General features: G+C 41.9%; 1 protein-coding gene across 3 annotated transcripts in view; it reads right to left on the bottom strand.

Moving 5' to 3' along the window:
• The window catches only part of NR4A3 (nuclear receptor subfamily 4 group A member 3), a 42,413-nt gene that overhangs the window by 21,063 nt on the left and 5,289 nt on the right, over positions 1-16,061 (bottom strand). For 2 of the 3 annotated variants that reach the window (XM_086416073.1, XM_086416072.1), the window contains 3 exons: positions 13,488-14,473; positions 9,741-9,870; positions 9,108-9,280 (listed from right to left, as the gene is read on the bottom strand). In XM_086416073.1, the coding sequence (XP_086272199.1) occupies positions 9,108-9,280; positions 9,741-9,870; positions 13,488-14,471 (1,287 nt within the window). In that variant the 5' untranslated portion in view covers positions 14,472-14,473. The remainder of the gene's footprint in view (positions 1-9,107; positions 9,281-9,740; positions 9,871-13,487; positions 14,474-16,061) is intronic. The other variant, XM_086416074.1, reaches the window with a different exon arrangement.

Raw genomic sequence — 16,061 nt, 5'->3', positions numbered from 1 at the left:
GAATTCTCATGCACAGTGAAGTTTGAGAATCTTAGAATTAACCAGTTCGAGAAGATGAGTGCTTACTGTTGATGGATTTCTGAGAGATAAAACAAAAAAGGAGGGATTGGGGGAGGAATGTGTCCTTGGCACGGCCCAGGCAGTAGGGTGCCATTAGACTCAGGACTTGTGGCTACTTAAATGAGTGAAAATCCTCTATCACACTAGCCATATTTCAAGTGCTCAATATCCACCATGTGGTGTAGAACGGGTTCTTTTGGACAACACTGACCTAGAGGGCTCCAGGAGAAGGAAGGTACAGGCAGGATTAAAGTCTCTACCCAGCTTTTAGCTATGCTGGTGGCCTCAGCGTTTTGCTTCAATCATTGGAGGAAAATCTTTCCTGCTTCAGGCAGAAAGATTGATACAGCAAGGTAATAATCCAGGGACAACCAACAACAGAGACTTAACAGATATGCAAAAACCTTCATGTAAATGTGCATCATTGCCTTCACAGAAACACAGCTGATGGTGCTTTTGTGTCTCCTTTCTCAGTTGATTTTCCAGGGGCATGGATTTTAATCCTTATTTTACAGATGAGGAAACTGAGACTCAAAGAAGCTCAGAAAGGCTAACAGACTTTCCGAAGTTACATAACCAACAGTGGTACAGCCAAGACTTAAACATGCCTCTGTGATTTCCAGTCCTACACCTTCTGGCTATTAACAGTTCTGATATTACTAGCTGGTGGCCTAGGATAGTTTTTAGAAGTATTTTGCTTTGATCAATGGAAGACTAGAGTATACGTGTATATGAGAATTTACTCTGTAATAAAGGCTGCATTTCAAAAAAAAAAAGTATTTTGCTCTCCATGTATATATTCATTGGTCTCATATTTTGTCACCACAGTGACTGGCACATAATGGACTCTCAGTGACTAAATGATAACCATAACAAACCATTGTTGAATATTGTTCAATGAAAGAACAGTCAAGGGATGGAGGACAAAAAGCCAAAGAGCAGACAGGTGTTGACTGTAGAATTACATAGGTCTGAAGAAATAAGGCCCTTGTCTGAATTGGGTCTCCCCTCATCCCACTGTGTTTTCCCAAAAGGCATCATGAAATAACAAAAGAAACTTCAGACAGGGTGCCCAATTACTTCAATCCTAGATTTCTCTAGGCCCCTAATTTGTGAAATAATGTAGCTCTGCTACTATAGTTATCTAGGGTAAATTACTTAGCTTTTCTGAGCCTCAGTTTTCTCCTCTGTACAATGGTGGTACTATCTTCCTCAACATTTTGTTGCAGTGATTAACTGTGATAACATATGTGGAAAACCTGGCACATAGAACATATTTAACACATGAAGACAGTAATGATACCGATAATGATTTTGATATTTAGAATTATCACTGTCCCTCAGCTCCCATATTATATGATGAGGGATGAGGTTGAACTGGAAGGTTCCTAATTTTCAGCCTGACTTTCTAGGATCCCATAATATCAGGTCCAGTCCAAAGTCCTGGCTCCTCTATTCCCAATAATCTTCCCAGGGCCAGGATTCTATTAATATGAAGCCCTGGATGTTCTGAGTTGGAATGGGAGGAAAGTAGGGTAGAAGGAAGCAGTCATCTCTCCTTTCCATCGCTATTCAAGGATGACAGCATGATCTGGTGTCACGGACACTCCCCACCACTTCCTTTTAGCACATGTACTATTAACTGGAGGAGAGTGGGGAGAAAAAGATTTTATTTTTAAACTTTCTCTTCTTACATGAATCTAATTCCAAATGTTCCCCACAGGCAGCATGAAATTCAAGGCAGCACCATGTTTAGAAAACCGATAGCACTACCTGTGAACCTCTCAGGTAACGGAGAGTTGAGGAGAGAATGTTGGATCAGACAGCAAATCTTGGGTTCCTCCTCCAGGCTTTGACACTGACTTGCTGTGAAGCCCTAGATTAGGCACTTAACTTCTCTGGGTCTGTTTCTGCCTCTGAGGTAAGAAGTGACTAGACTAGCCAATCTCTAAGATTCCTTTGGCTCTTGTATTCAGTTGTGTTTCTGTTATTCATTTCAAGTTTAATTCCAGGGTGGGTTTGATGGCAGACACTGTATGATTTCTATTCTTTTACAGCCCAGACCATCATCTATCCTGGTGAATGTTCCACATGATGGCTCTTGCATTCAATGATTCTAAACGTTGCTAATCACATCGGGTATGATGGTATTGCCTAGAATTTGATACTAATTCAGCCTTATTGTTTCAAAGTAGGGTGTTAAATGGAGAGAAAAAGACTAAAGAAGGTCAAGGAATGGGACCTAACAGCTCCCTCCTGCACTGTTGTCCCTTAAAGCAGGGCTCACAACTCAATAATCTCCCTGCTTCCAATATTTGCTCAGAAGCCTCCAGAGCACTTAGCTTTCACCCAGGGTCCTCTGCAGGCCTCTGCCCCTGCTGGGCTCACATTTCATGCATCCTGAACACAGGGAGATGCAGTGGCTGCCTGTGTATGCAGTTCTCTCTGATGGAGTCCAGCAAGGAGGAAAGCCAGCAGGCCCTGTGTGCCAGACTCCAGCCAGATTCTCTGGGCTTCACCTGCAGTGATTCCGGTTCACATTCCAGAATTCTGGAGCCAAACTGGATTCAGTCTGAGCCACCAGTAACTAGGAGGTGACTGGAGGGTCAGCATCCACTTCTGGGGGTGAAAAATAAATCAACTGTCCCCTCTACTGAATATAAGGTTTAAAGAAACAGAACAAAACGTATTAGAGTCTCTCTCTGCCTGGGCTAGAAGTTTATAAACAGCTTGCTGTGAAATGCTGAGCATGGGGTTGGAAGAACCAGACCCCAAACTCTGCTTCTGTACTCCCCTATATCGCTCCATCTCTGGGCTAAGCAGTTTGGGGTTCACCAAAGAAAATCTGGAATAATTTGTTTATTGATCATTCTAATCAGATATAGACTGAACAGAGAAAGACCTTAAAAGTCAATCTTTTTTCCTCTTTATGCTAACGTTGTATTCCAGCCTTTATGGATAATTGATCCATCAATAATCAGATTTTACCACTACTCAAAGACACAGGATTGCATTTACTGATAGCTAATGTCTAATGCAGATTTCTCTGAAGGACTTAGATTGAGAATCTAGGACTGCAAGCAACAAATATTATTTAAATGAGTTGACACATTTCAAATGGTAATACCATGTATGTACAAGTCAGATTTCAGCCACAGCTAGGCCTAAAATAAATTATGCAAGACCTTTGGTGAACACCAGACCTAAAATTCAGCAATGTGATGTTTTCATAGCAGAGTGGAATCTGATACTCACTCTATCTCACTGTCAGTTGAGGCTAAATATGTAAAATGTCTTAAGAACATTTTATTTTCTCTTACAATGTTACTTTTCCCTGGGTCCTTATATTTCAGATGTTACTATTCTATGAGCCAAACTATGTATACATAGACTTAGGATGTTACACTGTAAAAAGTGACACTTTAAAAACTGGCAATTAATACAGTTTTCCCCCAAATTTCTTCTTTTCTGATGTAATTGCCTCCCTTCTCTAAAAAACAAAAACAAAACCCCTAAACCCTCATCTCTTCCCAAAATGGCACCACTGGAGTTACATATGGGTTTATTTTCTGTCTCCCTCACTGGGCTGTAAGCTCCATGAAGACAGGAGTTGCATCTTGTTCAGTAATGTGTCCACTGCTCTGGAAGAACTGTTCAGTGAGTCAGTTACTTTCTGTTAAATTCATGTCTATTGCTCATTTCTTCTCAATGCCAGGCAAGTTGGGAAATAGGAGATTTGGGGTAAAATTGAATTGTTCTTATTAAATTATAATGATGGTTCTTAAACCTTAGTGTGCCAAAGAACCATCTGAGGCCTTTTTAAAACTATAGATTCCTGCCTGCTTTCCCCGTCCCCCAGTTCTGAGTCAGTAGGCCTGCGTGTAGCCCTGGGAATATGCATTTTAAGCAAACACCTTGGCTCCTTCTGATACAGGCAGTCTGGGTACCACACTTTGGGAAATGGAGACCAGTACTGATAGGGGAATTGTAGTAGGTATAATGGTCACAGGGTCAGGGAATGAGAAGGCTGGAAGGGATTGTGGCACTGCATTTAGTCCAATCTCCTCGTCATTCAGATGAGAAAACTGAGGCCCACAGAGGGGCAGAACTGGCCTGAAATCATCCAATGGGTTAGTGGCAATTTGAGAGGGTCTTTGAAGTAGCTTTAAGAAGGACTCTGCAGAATCTTCATGTAGTTTATACTTTGTAGGTCTAACATGTGCCAGCTAAGTTGTTTCTTAGGCTATTTTGTTAACATATTTAAATACCACTTGCTGGGGCCTGGTTGTATCTGTACTGTATCTTGTTTTTGGAGTCTGTTACAGTGCTAAGTGATACTTTTACCAGAAAACATCCTAGTTTGCTGGCAAATACTTAAAATGACCAACAAATGAGGATGTGAAGTACACTTTCTCATTAGGAATTACACAGGCTCTGAAGTCAAGTCCGGTATCTATATATACTTGTAATGCTAAATTAAAAGCAACTGTGGGGTACAGAACAGCAACATTTTGAGGCGAAACAAATCAAATCTGACATGTTTTGACTGCACTGATATATAATGATCTGAGCTCACTTTTGAAGGAGAGAAGTTTGGCCCAAAGGAGAAGAGAAGGTCTCAGCGCCAGGAACGTTTCACAGAGGGAGGAGCAATCTTTCTGGCCTTGAAAACACCCTTCCCTCTGTGACTTGGAACAAGTCCTCCACCTCCCTGTCCCACAAACCAGGAAAACACTCACTTACTACCTTAAAGGCACATAGGCTGGGACAAGAAGATTAGAATGAACCTGTCTGGCAAATGTTTTCTCATTTCTCTGATTCACTGGGGGAAGGTAGCATCTTTAATAAATTGTTTTGGTCATGTTCAACTGTCTGACTTGAAACTGACAGTGCATTTTCTTATTTAAAATGTAATAAATTATGTCTACCACTATGGTATGGTTTAAGCAGGAATAAATGAAGAAGATACTTTCATTTTTCACCTGATTCACTTCTAAATGGTTTGCCTTTTTCAAACCATGAGTATATGTTACTCTTATTGTAATTTAAAAAATCTAATAAAGACTTTTATTAGAAAAAAAAAACCAAACTAGTAGATTTCCATTAAATAAAAGGCAATATGGTGAGAAACATACTCTCTTGAGGGGTGAGATTTGGGTCTAACTGTTTGCCACTGACTTTAGGCAAGCCATTTAATCTTTTTAAACTTTTATTTACTCTTCTGAAAATATGAATGTTGGATTAGATTACCTCAAGATCACCTCCAGTTCTCTGAATTCTTAAATAAAAACTTTAAAGAGAAGGTAATATGAAAACGGAATTACAATGAATGATATTTAAAAAATGACTGAAACCATAAATTATACCACATAAACTAAATATATGTGATGGTAACTGACTCAGGGTAGACTTTCAATAAATTTATTTTGCTTCGTTCACTTTATGTTAATTTTTTTTAAGAAAATGAAGCAAATTCAATCTTGTGAAGTAACAATTACTTAACAGCACACATTCTTATATGTATATGTATACCTATTCACTTGCATTTAGGGACAATAAGGTAGACCCTAGAATCCTGAAATCTTAGAGCTGGAAGGAACTTAATATCAGCCAAAACAACCTGTCTCCTTGTGAGGAACCCTTAAAGAGTTCTCCTTAAGTTTCTTCATACTTCCATAGCAGTTCTTGGAGCCAATAGAACTCTTTCTTGTCCTCAGAATGGACTGGAAAGGCCACTTCCTTCACCCTCTAGATCTGCCCTTGGGAGAACAGTCCTCTTGGTAACATGGCAAAAGTGTCACCTAGTCCCAACACATTTCTTCCAACTATCCCTTTCAAGTTTTCAGAAACAGTGTATCCACTGCCCTCTTAAATCCCAGTTCAGTTCAGCTTGGAACTGAACTCCATCCTTGAAGTGTGGACTGACAGCACAGAGCCCATGGGGCACCACAAAGTTGGTCCTGGTCCTATCCTTCTTCTGCAGAGGCCGAAGCTAATTTAGCATCCCTCCTTCCACCACCTGAACACACTGGTGGTTCTTACTGAGCATAGGGAATAGACTCCTGAGATCGTCACAACATGAACCACTGACAAGCTAAGTCTCTCCCATTTAAAAAAATTCTAAATGCTGAGCTTCACATTTATTTTTGTTAACTTTCTCCATGATGGTTTCATCCATCCTGTTCCAACCTGTCGAAATCACTCTGAATGTTGATACTGACATCCATCATATTAGCGATCCCTCCCAGCTTTCTGTCATCTGCAAATGTGATCAGCATGCCTTCTATGCCTTCATCCAAGTTTTTGATGAAAACTCACTGTATTTTTTAAAAAAGACTTTTAATTTAATTGATTTGGGTCCAATTTTTGATAATTTTGTAAAGCTATCTAAAAGCAGGAGAATCCAAGCTATGAGGTTCGATATGATTCCAAAACAATGCAATTAAAATGAATATGCTTTGCAAAATTGAGCCAGGCAGGCCCCAAAGGTAATATCATCGTGACCCAGACTCTGGCATGGTCAATCTGCTATTTTGGACAAAGCTAACAATTAAATTGGATAAATGTTTGTTGATGAGGATGATGACTCTAGTCTAACACACTGAATGGTGCAGAAGCAAGCAAACACAGTGGATTGATTTTTCAGTGTGGAGACAGTTCCCAGCTGGGACAACTCAAAGTATGGGACAGGGTTTGCCACTGAATAACTAATTAGGCCATGTAGACCAATAATTGGATGATTTGTGCCCCCACCATCATCACTTTGTGAACAAAATTCTTTGGACTGGCCATAGTCATTGCCAATGCCCTAGAACAACATCAGATTGTGTGCTGTAGCCTCAGTGGAGGCAGTGCCAAGAAGCTTCATTAATTCAGACAGATTGCATAAGGGAAGGCCAGAGTTGGTTCTTGAAAAAGTCTTTATTCCCAAATGCTTTTCCATCACCCATTCTCACTGAAACCAGAGAGGCAGGGAATTTTGGTCTTAGGAGCACAGACTTTGCGGGGCAAATTGGACCCATTGGCTTCTAATTCTATCTCAGATACATATTAGCTAGGTGACCTCGGAGAAGGAAATGGCAACCCACTCCAGTACTCTTGCCTGGAAAATTCAATGGACTGAGGAACCTGGTAGGCTACAGTCCATGGGGTTGCAAAGAGTCGGACAAGACTGAGCAACTTCACTCACTCACTCATGTGACCTTGGGCAAGTCAGTTCTTTAGCCTTTCTCACTTTCAATCTCCTCATCTATGAAATGGCAATCATCACACTTACCTTAGTGGTTTTTCTACATAGCACCTGACATATGTAGTGTTTATACTCATTAAAGCATTTAACAAATGACAGAATAAGAAGGTATGGTCAAGGAGATAACATACAGGGTACTGAGCTAAAGCTCTGACAAGTATCTTATTTAAATTTTACAAAAACAATCCTGGGAAATAGATATTATTATTATTATTCCATAACACAGATGAGGAAGGTGAGATATTAAAAGATTTAATCAGTTGCTCAAGGTCACCCAGCTTGGAATGTATTGGTCATTCCAATACATGATGGTATTGGAATTTTACTTGAGGCCTGCACGGTTCCAAAGCCTTAGCCCTTTAACCACCGCATTATTCAGTTAAACTATTATTTGAGACTTGACTTCAGTCAGGAGATGCTACTTGTAATCAGAACAAGAGTCCTCAACCTTTGATGCTAAGGACCTACCATGCTTCTCATAGGAAGTCTTGTGCTCCAGAGTGCAAAGGAGGCTTCACAGCCTGAAAGGAGGGAGGGGAGGAAGGCAGGAAGATCACAGCAGGTATACCAATCACCCTTTCATTTTTGTCAATACTACAACCTAAAAAGAGGGCAACGGCAGACACACTCACACTCTTGGCCAACCCTTCAACCAGAAGTTCAAGACTCTGATTGGACCTGGAGAAGGCAATCTGGTAATTGCTACCAAGCCAAATCAACCAACTGGGGATCCCTTGACTGGTTTCTCTCTCCTCTGTGTGGAAACTGTGTTTCTAAGTTTTCTTGTCTTAGAGTGGGAGTAACTATTCTTACAGTTTATGGTTCTTTAAATGGTTGTTAGATGAGACAAAGTACCACAATGTCTAGCATGTAGAAATGGCTGAATAATTATGATCTTTTTCCTTTCTTTTTTTCTCTGGTGAGACCCTGCCTTACTAGAAGTTTGCTTTTCTAAGTCTCTTTTAAAACTGTCTTCCAGTAATATTCATACATTTGCTCAGAAAATCATTCTTCTTCATGTTATCCAAATTTCTGGGAATTTTCAGGTTTCAAACTGATGATATTTCACTATATCCCATATCAAATAAAAGTGTTGATATATTTTGGTTGACTTAACAACACTGGTGGTCATTTACAGTTTCAAATGTTTTCTCAACCATTGTTCCTACGTGACTGATGTTCAAAACATCCCTCTGAGGTTAAATATTGTAATCATCTCCACTGTAAGGATGAGAAAGCCAAGAGCAGGAGCCAGGTGACCCAGGCAGGAAGCAGCAGAGGCAAATTCCATCCCAGTTCTCCTGACACCTCCTGATGTCAAGGCCAGAGTTTGCTCCTCTCCATCAATGGTCTAATCCCTCTCCATAAGCAGTAGGTCAATCAATGCCAGTGCAATTGGGTAAACTGTTCAAGGATAACTTGAGGCTTACCCAGCTGGTTTGGTCACAATATGAAAAACACAGTAGTCATGTTGTCTAAAGCATGAAAGAAACGTACAAATTGTAATTCACCTGTGCAGATTTTCATTGGCACAACCATCAGGAATCCTGCAACAATGGGTATGACAGGTGCAGCACTGTCAGGGTCATTTGTTAAGGCATTTAGAGATTCAATAAGGCAAAAATTATTTGGTGCAATGGATGCACTGGAATTGCTAAGTGAAGTGAAAAAATAGAGAAAAGATATGAAAATGGTTGAGCACAGTGCCAGACACAAGTCATTCAATCCAAGCTTATTACTAGCATCATGAATAGAGACCCTGATCATTCACTCAAAAGCAGGATATCATAAAACTTACTCTGGAATAATCAAGATCTCTGGGCGTTGAGTCTGTTAAAGCTCGGACAAGGGCATTCATCATACAGATCGGAGGAGAAGGTGGAGAGGGCTGAGAGGCTTCCTGCTGTAATGGGCTCTTTGGTTTGGAAGGCAGCCGACCTCTCCTCCCTTTCAGACTGTCTGTACGGACAACTGATACCAAGAGAAAAAAAGAAAAAACGTCTCCAAAGATATCCACAAACAGCCATAAATCACAGAGAGGAAACAAAACACTTTACAGTTGAGCAAATCGTTAATGAGACTGACCGTTTAAAAGTGGAAAAAGTTTGGAGTAATATCCCCACAATGATTTAAAGAGAGTTGAAACAGGCAGCATAACAGCCACCCCATACGTACATTTGGTAATGAATTAGCCCTAAAAGTCTCCTTCTCAAATAGAAGAAAGATGTATGTACACAAGCTCTCTATTGATTTTGAGAAATTAGAATAAGCAGACCTCTGCTATTTTTAAATGTAAATACACCATAAAAATAAAATGCTGAAAGGAAATGGAAACTAGGAAAATTCACCATCCCAATGTAAATATTAACTTTTTTCAGGGATATCTGAGAATATTTACAAGCAAGTTGGATAAAAAGCATTATACCCATACCTTCTTTAACCATTCCGACACTGAGACACTTCTGAAATCGACAGTACTGACATCGGTTTCGACGTCTCTTGTCTACGGGGCAGTTTTTATTTGCCAGGCAAACATATTTTGCATTTTTCTGCACTGTTCTCTGAGGAAATACAATACACAGATAGTCAACTAATAGTTTCTGGAAAGAGGTAGGACCTGACAAGATGTATTTTAATTACAATGTGAAAAGCGACAGTGCAATTCGTATAATTAGATAAATTTAATTTCCTAACACACTAGCCTGCAGGAAAAACAATTTTATTAGTGTTAGCTGCTGACAATGAAAATCATCTCGGATTGTTCTGAAGCAAGTCTCAGGAGACATTCAAGTCTGAATGATAAAATCATATCTGAAATTACCAGGTCAACATATCATACCTTGGAGGATTAGATTATCTTCACTTTTAGTATCCCCTTGGGAACAATTTTCTACTTGGTCCACTCCCCTGATTATTGCTGACCTTATTAAAATAAAATCAAAATTATCTGGGATATACTTTGTTGCCTATCACTATTGTGAGTCAAATATCACAGAAACTGGCTTTGTCCGCCAATAGAGATGAAATCATAAAAAGCAAAAAATGAGGACTTCTCTAGTTACAACATATAGGAAATAAAGTTTTAATGCAAAAACAAATCACTTAATCAGCCTTTGCAGTGTATTTTATTTTTAAAATAATGGTAAACTGTCCATTTCTGACTTTTGAAAGTAAAGATTTAAAACTGGATACTAAAAACCACTATCATATCCAAGAAAAAACAAACAAACAAAAAAGAATGAGATAAAGGAAGGAATATGAGGGCCATATATTTTCAAGGAAAATTCCCATTAATAGGTTATGTCATAAATGACTATTGACATGAACAAAATAGCCATATTGTAAAAGATGCAACATTAAACTTGGGTCTGGATATAAAATAATGTTGTATTCTTCAGAATCACATACAATTTTAAAAGTAAACATGAAATAATAAAAGATATTTTATGCTCCAGATACAAGAGAATGCTTGATTTAAAAAAATAAAAATAATCTGTGCAAATGGATGTATATTCATCACTCATTCAGAAGTTACCTGAATCTATTCAACTCCAAATAGAGCAGAAAGGTGAATTTATTTGGTAAGCCTGAGCTACATGAAAAAAAAAAAAATCTAGGTAATCTAGGATTGGTGATCTATTTTGTGTCTAAAATTCTAGATTTACACTTTCTATCTTTTTAAATTTTCAGCAATTCTCAATCCTCTTGTATCAGTTTTCACTCTATCACCTTTTAATTTCATTTTAAGGGATCGTTTCTAAACTGCTTATATAAAATTTAAAGCCAGATACATTTTCCCTGCTTTAGCAGGTGATTTTAGTTCAAAATGAGAAATTTCAAAAATACAACATACTTCTGATGTTTCCAGCATTTAAATTTGCAGCAGTCTGTAAGGGTAGGAAACTTGTGTTTCCTGAATGAAGCTCTCTTTCATTGTAATTAAAAGCTCTCTTTCAAAGTAATTTTAGAAAACTGTATTTCTTGTCATTATCCTCAAGGATATACCAATTTGAGTGCTGTTGGCATTTTGCTTCAGGTATATGTTTTCCCAATAACCTGAAACCTTCCTAACATTTGTGTGTGCCTGCACAACTGTTTAAGGACAGGGAGAGATCGTTATGGTTCAATCACTGAATTCCCATCATTAACTGCACTTCATGTCACATTTTTAAAGAATTCAATTTAATGGTAGAAAGCCACTGGGTAAAACCTGCTCCTGCTCCCTTAATTAACAGATCCGTGGGGTGGTTCTCCCCTATCCTACTCCCACCCATTCAAGTATAGATTTGTTTTCAAGGTATTGCTGTAGAACAAGGATGCTTGTTGGAGAACACAATTGACATTTCTAGACCAGAAATGTATTATCACTCCTGCATTTAGGTCAACTCTCAATTATTCAGGGGTGGTTATATTTATGGATTACTTATACTTCTCGTAATTGTTTTTCTTTCTTTTCCCTCTTCTGGCTGCCTGTTTCACTGCCTTTCAGTATTTTCACTGAAACACTGTAAAAATCAGATCTGCTGAAGAAATGGAGTTACTTGACAGAAAAAAATGACTAAACTGACGGCTCTACATTTAAGACATCATAATCTAGCATACCTCTTGTATGGCGCTTAATATACTGTAAAATCTTTCCACAAACATTTTCTCATTTGTCTGCACAATTTAATTAATCACATGATTCCTATCTCCAGATCAAAAATAACTGTTGCTTGTTGGTATGTATACCAATGTACACATGTGCATTTTTCATAAATATTTTGTAGTTTTCATTTACAATGTACTATTCTTTTATGACCCTTTAAAAATTATATTTTCATAAATGTTTTATCTCATTTAAAACTAACACTTCTTCTCTGTATTGTATTCACCTGATAGGGAAACTGAGGTCTGGAAGGAAGTGTCCTACCCAACATCATAAAATTAATAGGTGACAGATCAAGGATTCCTTTCTGGGTGTTCTGAGTCTTAATTCCAGCATGCTCAAAGACTCAGCCTATTGGCCTCCCAAATCCTCATTACCCAGTCAGCATCCAGCTTCTCCTCTCTCTCCACCCTGGCCAGCACTGGAGGTTAGGAATTGAGAACTGTGGGAGAACATTCTTGGGTTTGGAAATACCTGATGCAATGACCAAGGCAGTGAGAACAGGGAGGGTGGTGCAGAATTAAGTGTCTGGGGGTCAAGAGCAAAAGTAGAGCTGCAAGAGAATAAGGCCTTTTCTCTTTGAGTGGTGCAAAGAGCAATGAACTCCAGAGTAGCAGAAACTAGCTGGAACTGTCCCCATGTACCACTAAATCACCTCTTTAACCTTCAATATCCTCATGGGTAAAATATGGGGGAGGCTGAAGACCCTTCCCACTGTAAAATTCTCCTTTGGGTCTATGAGCTAATGAAGAGTGTCCACATCTGGCCTTGTGTGTGGCACAGAAGTGGAGCAGATTGATGAGACTCCAGCTTCTCTCTTCTGCAAGGGGAGCTGCCCCAAGCTGCATCCCCTAGACGTCCCTGTCTCTTCTTCAGCTGCTGAACTGTGAAGAAAGCATGCACTTTGGGGTCAGACAAACACCAGCTGGCATCCTGCCTCCATCTCACTTTCTGAGTGTGTGTCCAGGGGCAGTTGAATAACTTCTCTGAGCCTCCATCTCCTCATCTATAAAACAAGGATAACTAATTTAAACCCTCAAGATGCCGTTCATAAAACTAGCTAGTGGGTGGCCAAAATTCAATCTCAGTTCTGTCTGATCTAGAGTCCTAGCTCTCACTAGGAGGATTAAATGGGATACAAATACCCAAGGCCTGGCACACAAGACTATTCCTTCAGACATTTGGGATGGATAGAAGAGGAATACAGAGAGGTGTGTGCATTTTTGAGGTCACAGATCCCTTTGCGAATCTTCTGAAAACTCTCCAGAAAAAATTGCAGCCGCTAAAGCCAAGTCGGGAAGTTCACAGTCTCTGCAAGCCCACCTGGGGCAGCCTCCTGTGATGGACATCAAGTTAAAAGGCCCCAAGAAAGTGGGTGTGAAGGTGCTAGTAAAGGCTACAGGAATGCACAGTGTAACATCACACCTCTAATGGTTAGGACCAGGAAGGACCCGCTTAGATGCTCTCAGCGGGTGGCTGGGGAGGCAGGCAGTGGAGGGGAGGGGAGCCGAGAGGAGGAGAGCGGCTCACCTTGAAGAAGCCCTTGCAGCCCTCGCAGGTGCGCACCCCGTAGTGCTGGCAGGCGGCGTTGTCCCCGCACACGGCGCACGTGCCCTCGCCCGAGGCCGAGCTCCTGCTGGGCGGCGACGGCAAACTGGGGCTCTCACCCAGGAGGCTGGACGCGGTGGGGGAGGCCGTGAGGCCCAGCGGCGGGAAGGCCAGGGCGGGCGCCCTCTTGGACAGAGGCAGCCCATACGGGTGGCCCTCGAGCGCGGCGGCCTGGCTGCCCGCGGCTGCGGCGGCGGCGGCGGCGGCAGCGGCGGCTCCCAGCGGAAGGCTAAGCGCGGCGGCGGCCGTCGGGTCGTAGCCCAGGTGGTGGCCGCTGGCGGGGCCCGGCGCGGGTGGGTGCGGCGGCGAAGGCTTGAAGTGGAAGAGTGGGAAGCGCGCGCCGGCCACCGTGGGCACCGCCTTCATCGGCGGGTCGAGCAGCGTGCCGGGCGCGATGCAGCCGGGCGCCGAGGACATTGCGTCGTCCCACATCGCCCCCGCCTGCGAGGGGAAGCCCGGCGTGGTGGGGGTGGACGGCGGGGACTGCTTAAAGTACATGGAGGTGCTGGGTAGCACCTCGTCCTCCGGCCCGGAGGGGGGCGGAATGGATGGCTGCTGCTGCTGCTGCTGCTGCTGGTGGTGGTGGTGGTGGTGCTCATGGTGGTGATGGTGGTAACCGTGCGCGCGACCCTCCTCCATCTTAATCAGCGGCCGTGGCCCCGACGGCTGCATTTGGTACAGGCAGGAGGGCTTGAGTTCGTAGTTGCTGGAGTAGCCCTCCATGAAGGTGCTGAAGCTGGGCAGGGACGTGGTGGCTGTGGCGGTAATCTCGGTGCTGCCAAGGTCCATGGTCAGCTTGGCGTAGTCAGGATTCATGATCTCCGTGGTGTAATCCGAGCCATATGTTTGTGCTGCATAACTGGAACCTGGCGGTGAAGGGCTATACTGGGCTTGCACGCAGGGCATATCTGCAGGGAGAGGAAAGAAGAACTCTCAGAAGCGTCTTCCTAGCTAATGGGTGGCAATGGATTCATTGCTCTCTAACATGGGAACTAGGAAATGACAGTCTTTCCACCTTTCTAGCAGCATTGATTCCTTCCTTCCCTCCAGTGCTCGCTCTCTCTTTCATTCCTTTTTTATTTCTTTCCTCCTTCCTTCCTCCCTCTCTCCCTCCGTCTCCCCCACTTTCCTCCCGTCCTCCATGGGCAGAAAACGGAATCCTTCAGGAACTGTCAATGGGGACACAGACTGTCAAAACCTAGCCTCCTGGGGACCTCTGTGTCCACCTTCCTTCCCTTGCCCTGTCCTCCATTAGATCTGGGAAGTTTGATGTCTTCCCTCAAAAGCCCAATTGTGTTTTAAAAAGTGATTTTGAGCCCTGGAAATTTAATGGAGTGACCTCAGCTATCAATTTAGGAAGACAAGAAGAAATCCAGTGAATGCCCTGTTGGTTTATTTTGGGAGAAAGAGACCACTACTCCCCCACCCCCCAAGTCAACTCTCTGATTTGTAAACCTGAGTGTTAGTAAAAGAAAGAAAAATAGGTGTCCTACTTGGGACTTACTGACCCAGTGACATTCTAATATTTTATGAGTGCCAACTGAGGGTACCCACACACTTTGTGGTTGCTTTCTCCCACCCCCTCCCTACTCCTCCAAACAGGACTGGCAGCCTGCTCAAACTGGACCCCTGTTGATGATTTCAGCCAGCTAGGTGGTGAGGTGGGAACGTAGGCCCAGGAGATGGGCTCGAGGGAGTTTGCACCATCTGCAAAGAAAAAGATCGGCAGCTGCAACAAAACACCCACCAAACCTGCTCTGTGCCATATACACCTATATATAGGTTCCCAGGGGGCACTAGTGGTAGTGGTAAAGAACTCAACTGTCAATGCAGGAGACATAAGACGTTTGGGTTTGATCCCTGGGTCAGCAAGATCTCCTGAAGGAGGGCATGGCAACCCACTCCAGTACTCTTGCCTAGAGAATCCCATGGACAGAGGAACCTGGCAGGCTATAGTCTACAGGGTTGCACAGAGTCAGACACAACTGAAGCGACTTAGCACATATATGTAAGCAAGTGTTAGTCGCTCAGTGGTGTCTGACTCTTTGCTACCCCACGGACTATAGACCTCCAGGCTCCTCTGTTCGTAGAGTTTTCCAGGCAAGAATACTGGAGTGGGTTGCCATTCCCTTCTCCAGCACTATATATGTATATGTATATGTATAAATGTATATGTAAATATATACATTTCTCCATCTAAGTAATAAATATATCAATAGCTGCTTAATAACTACCATTTGGTTATGATAAGTGAGTTATCTACATATTTTCTTATGATAGAAAAGTTAGCACCTCTAGAAAAGAAAACATTTTCTTAATAGATATAGTTTCCCTCAGCCCCAGAGCACTGATATCTGGAGTACTTATTTCTGTTCAGAGAGGTTGAACTAATGAGAAAGCCCTAAGATATATTGGATCCAGTGGATAATGTATCTAATTATTTCCTCTCTTCTATGGCTAAATATAAATAGTAAACTGGGCAGTTTCTGGTGGTTG

The sequence above is a fragment of the Bos grunniens genome, chromosome 8, assembly GCF_055505025.1.
Source record: "Bos grunniens cultivar Pamir isolate PY7600 chromosome 8, Bosgru_T2T1.0, whole genome shotgun sequence".
Classification (NCBI taxonomy): Eukaryota; Metazoa; Chordata; class Mammalia; order Artiodactyla; family Bovidae; genus Bos; species Bos grunniens.
The sequence above is the reverse complement of the archived record's forward strand: the minus strand, read 5'-3'. Positions and strand labels throughout refer to the sequence as shown.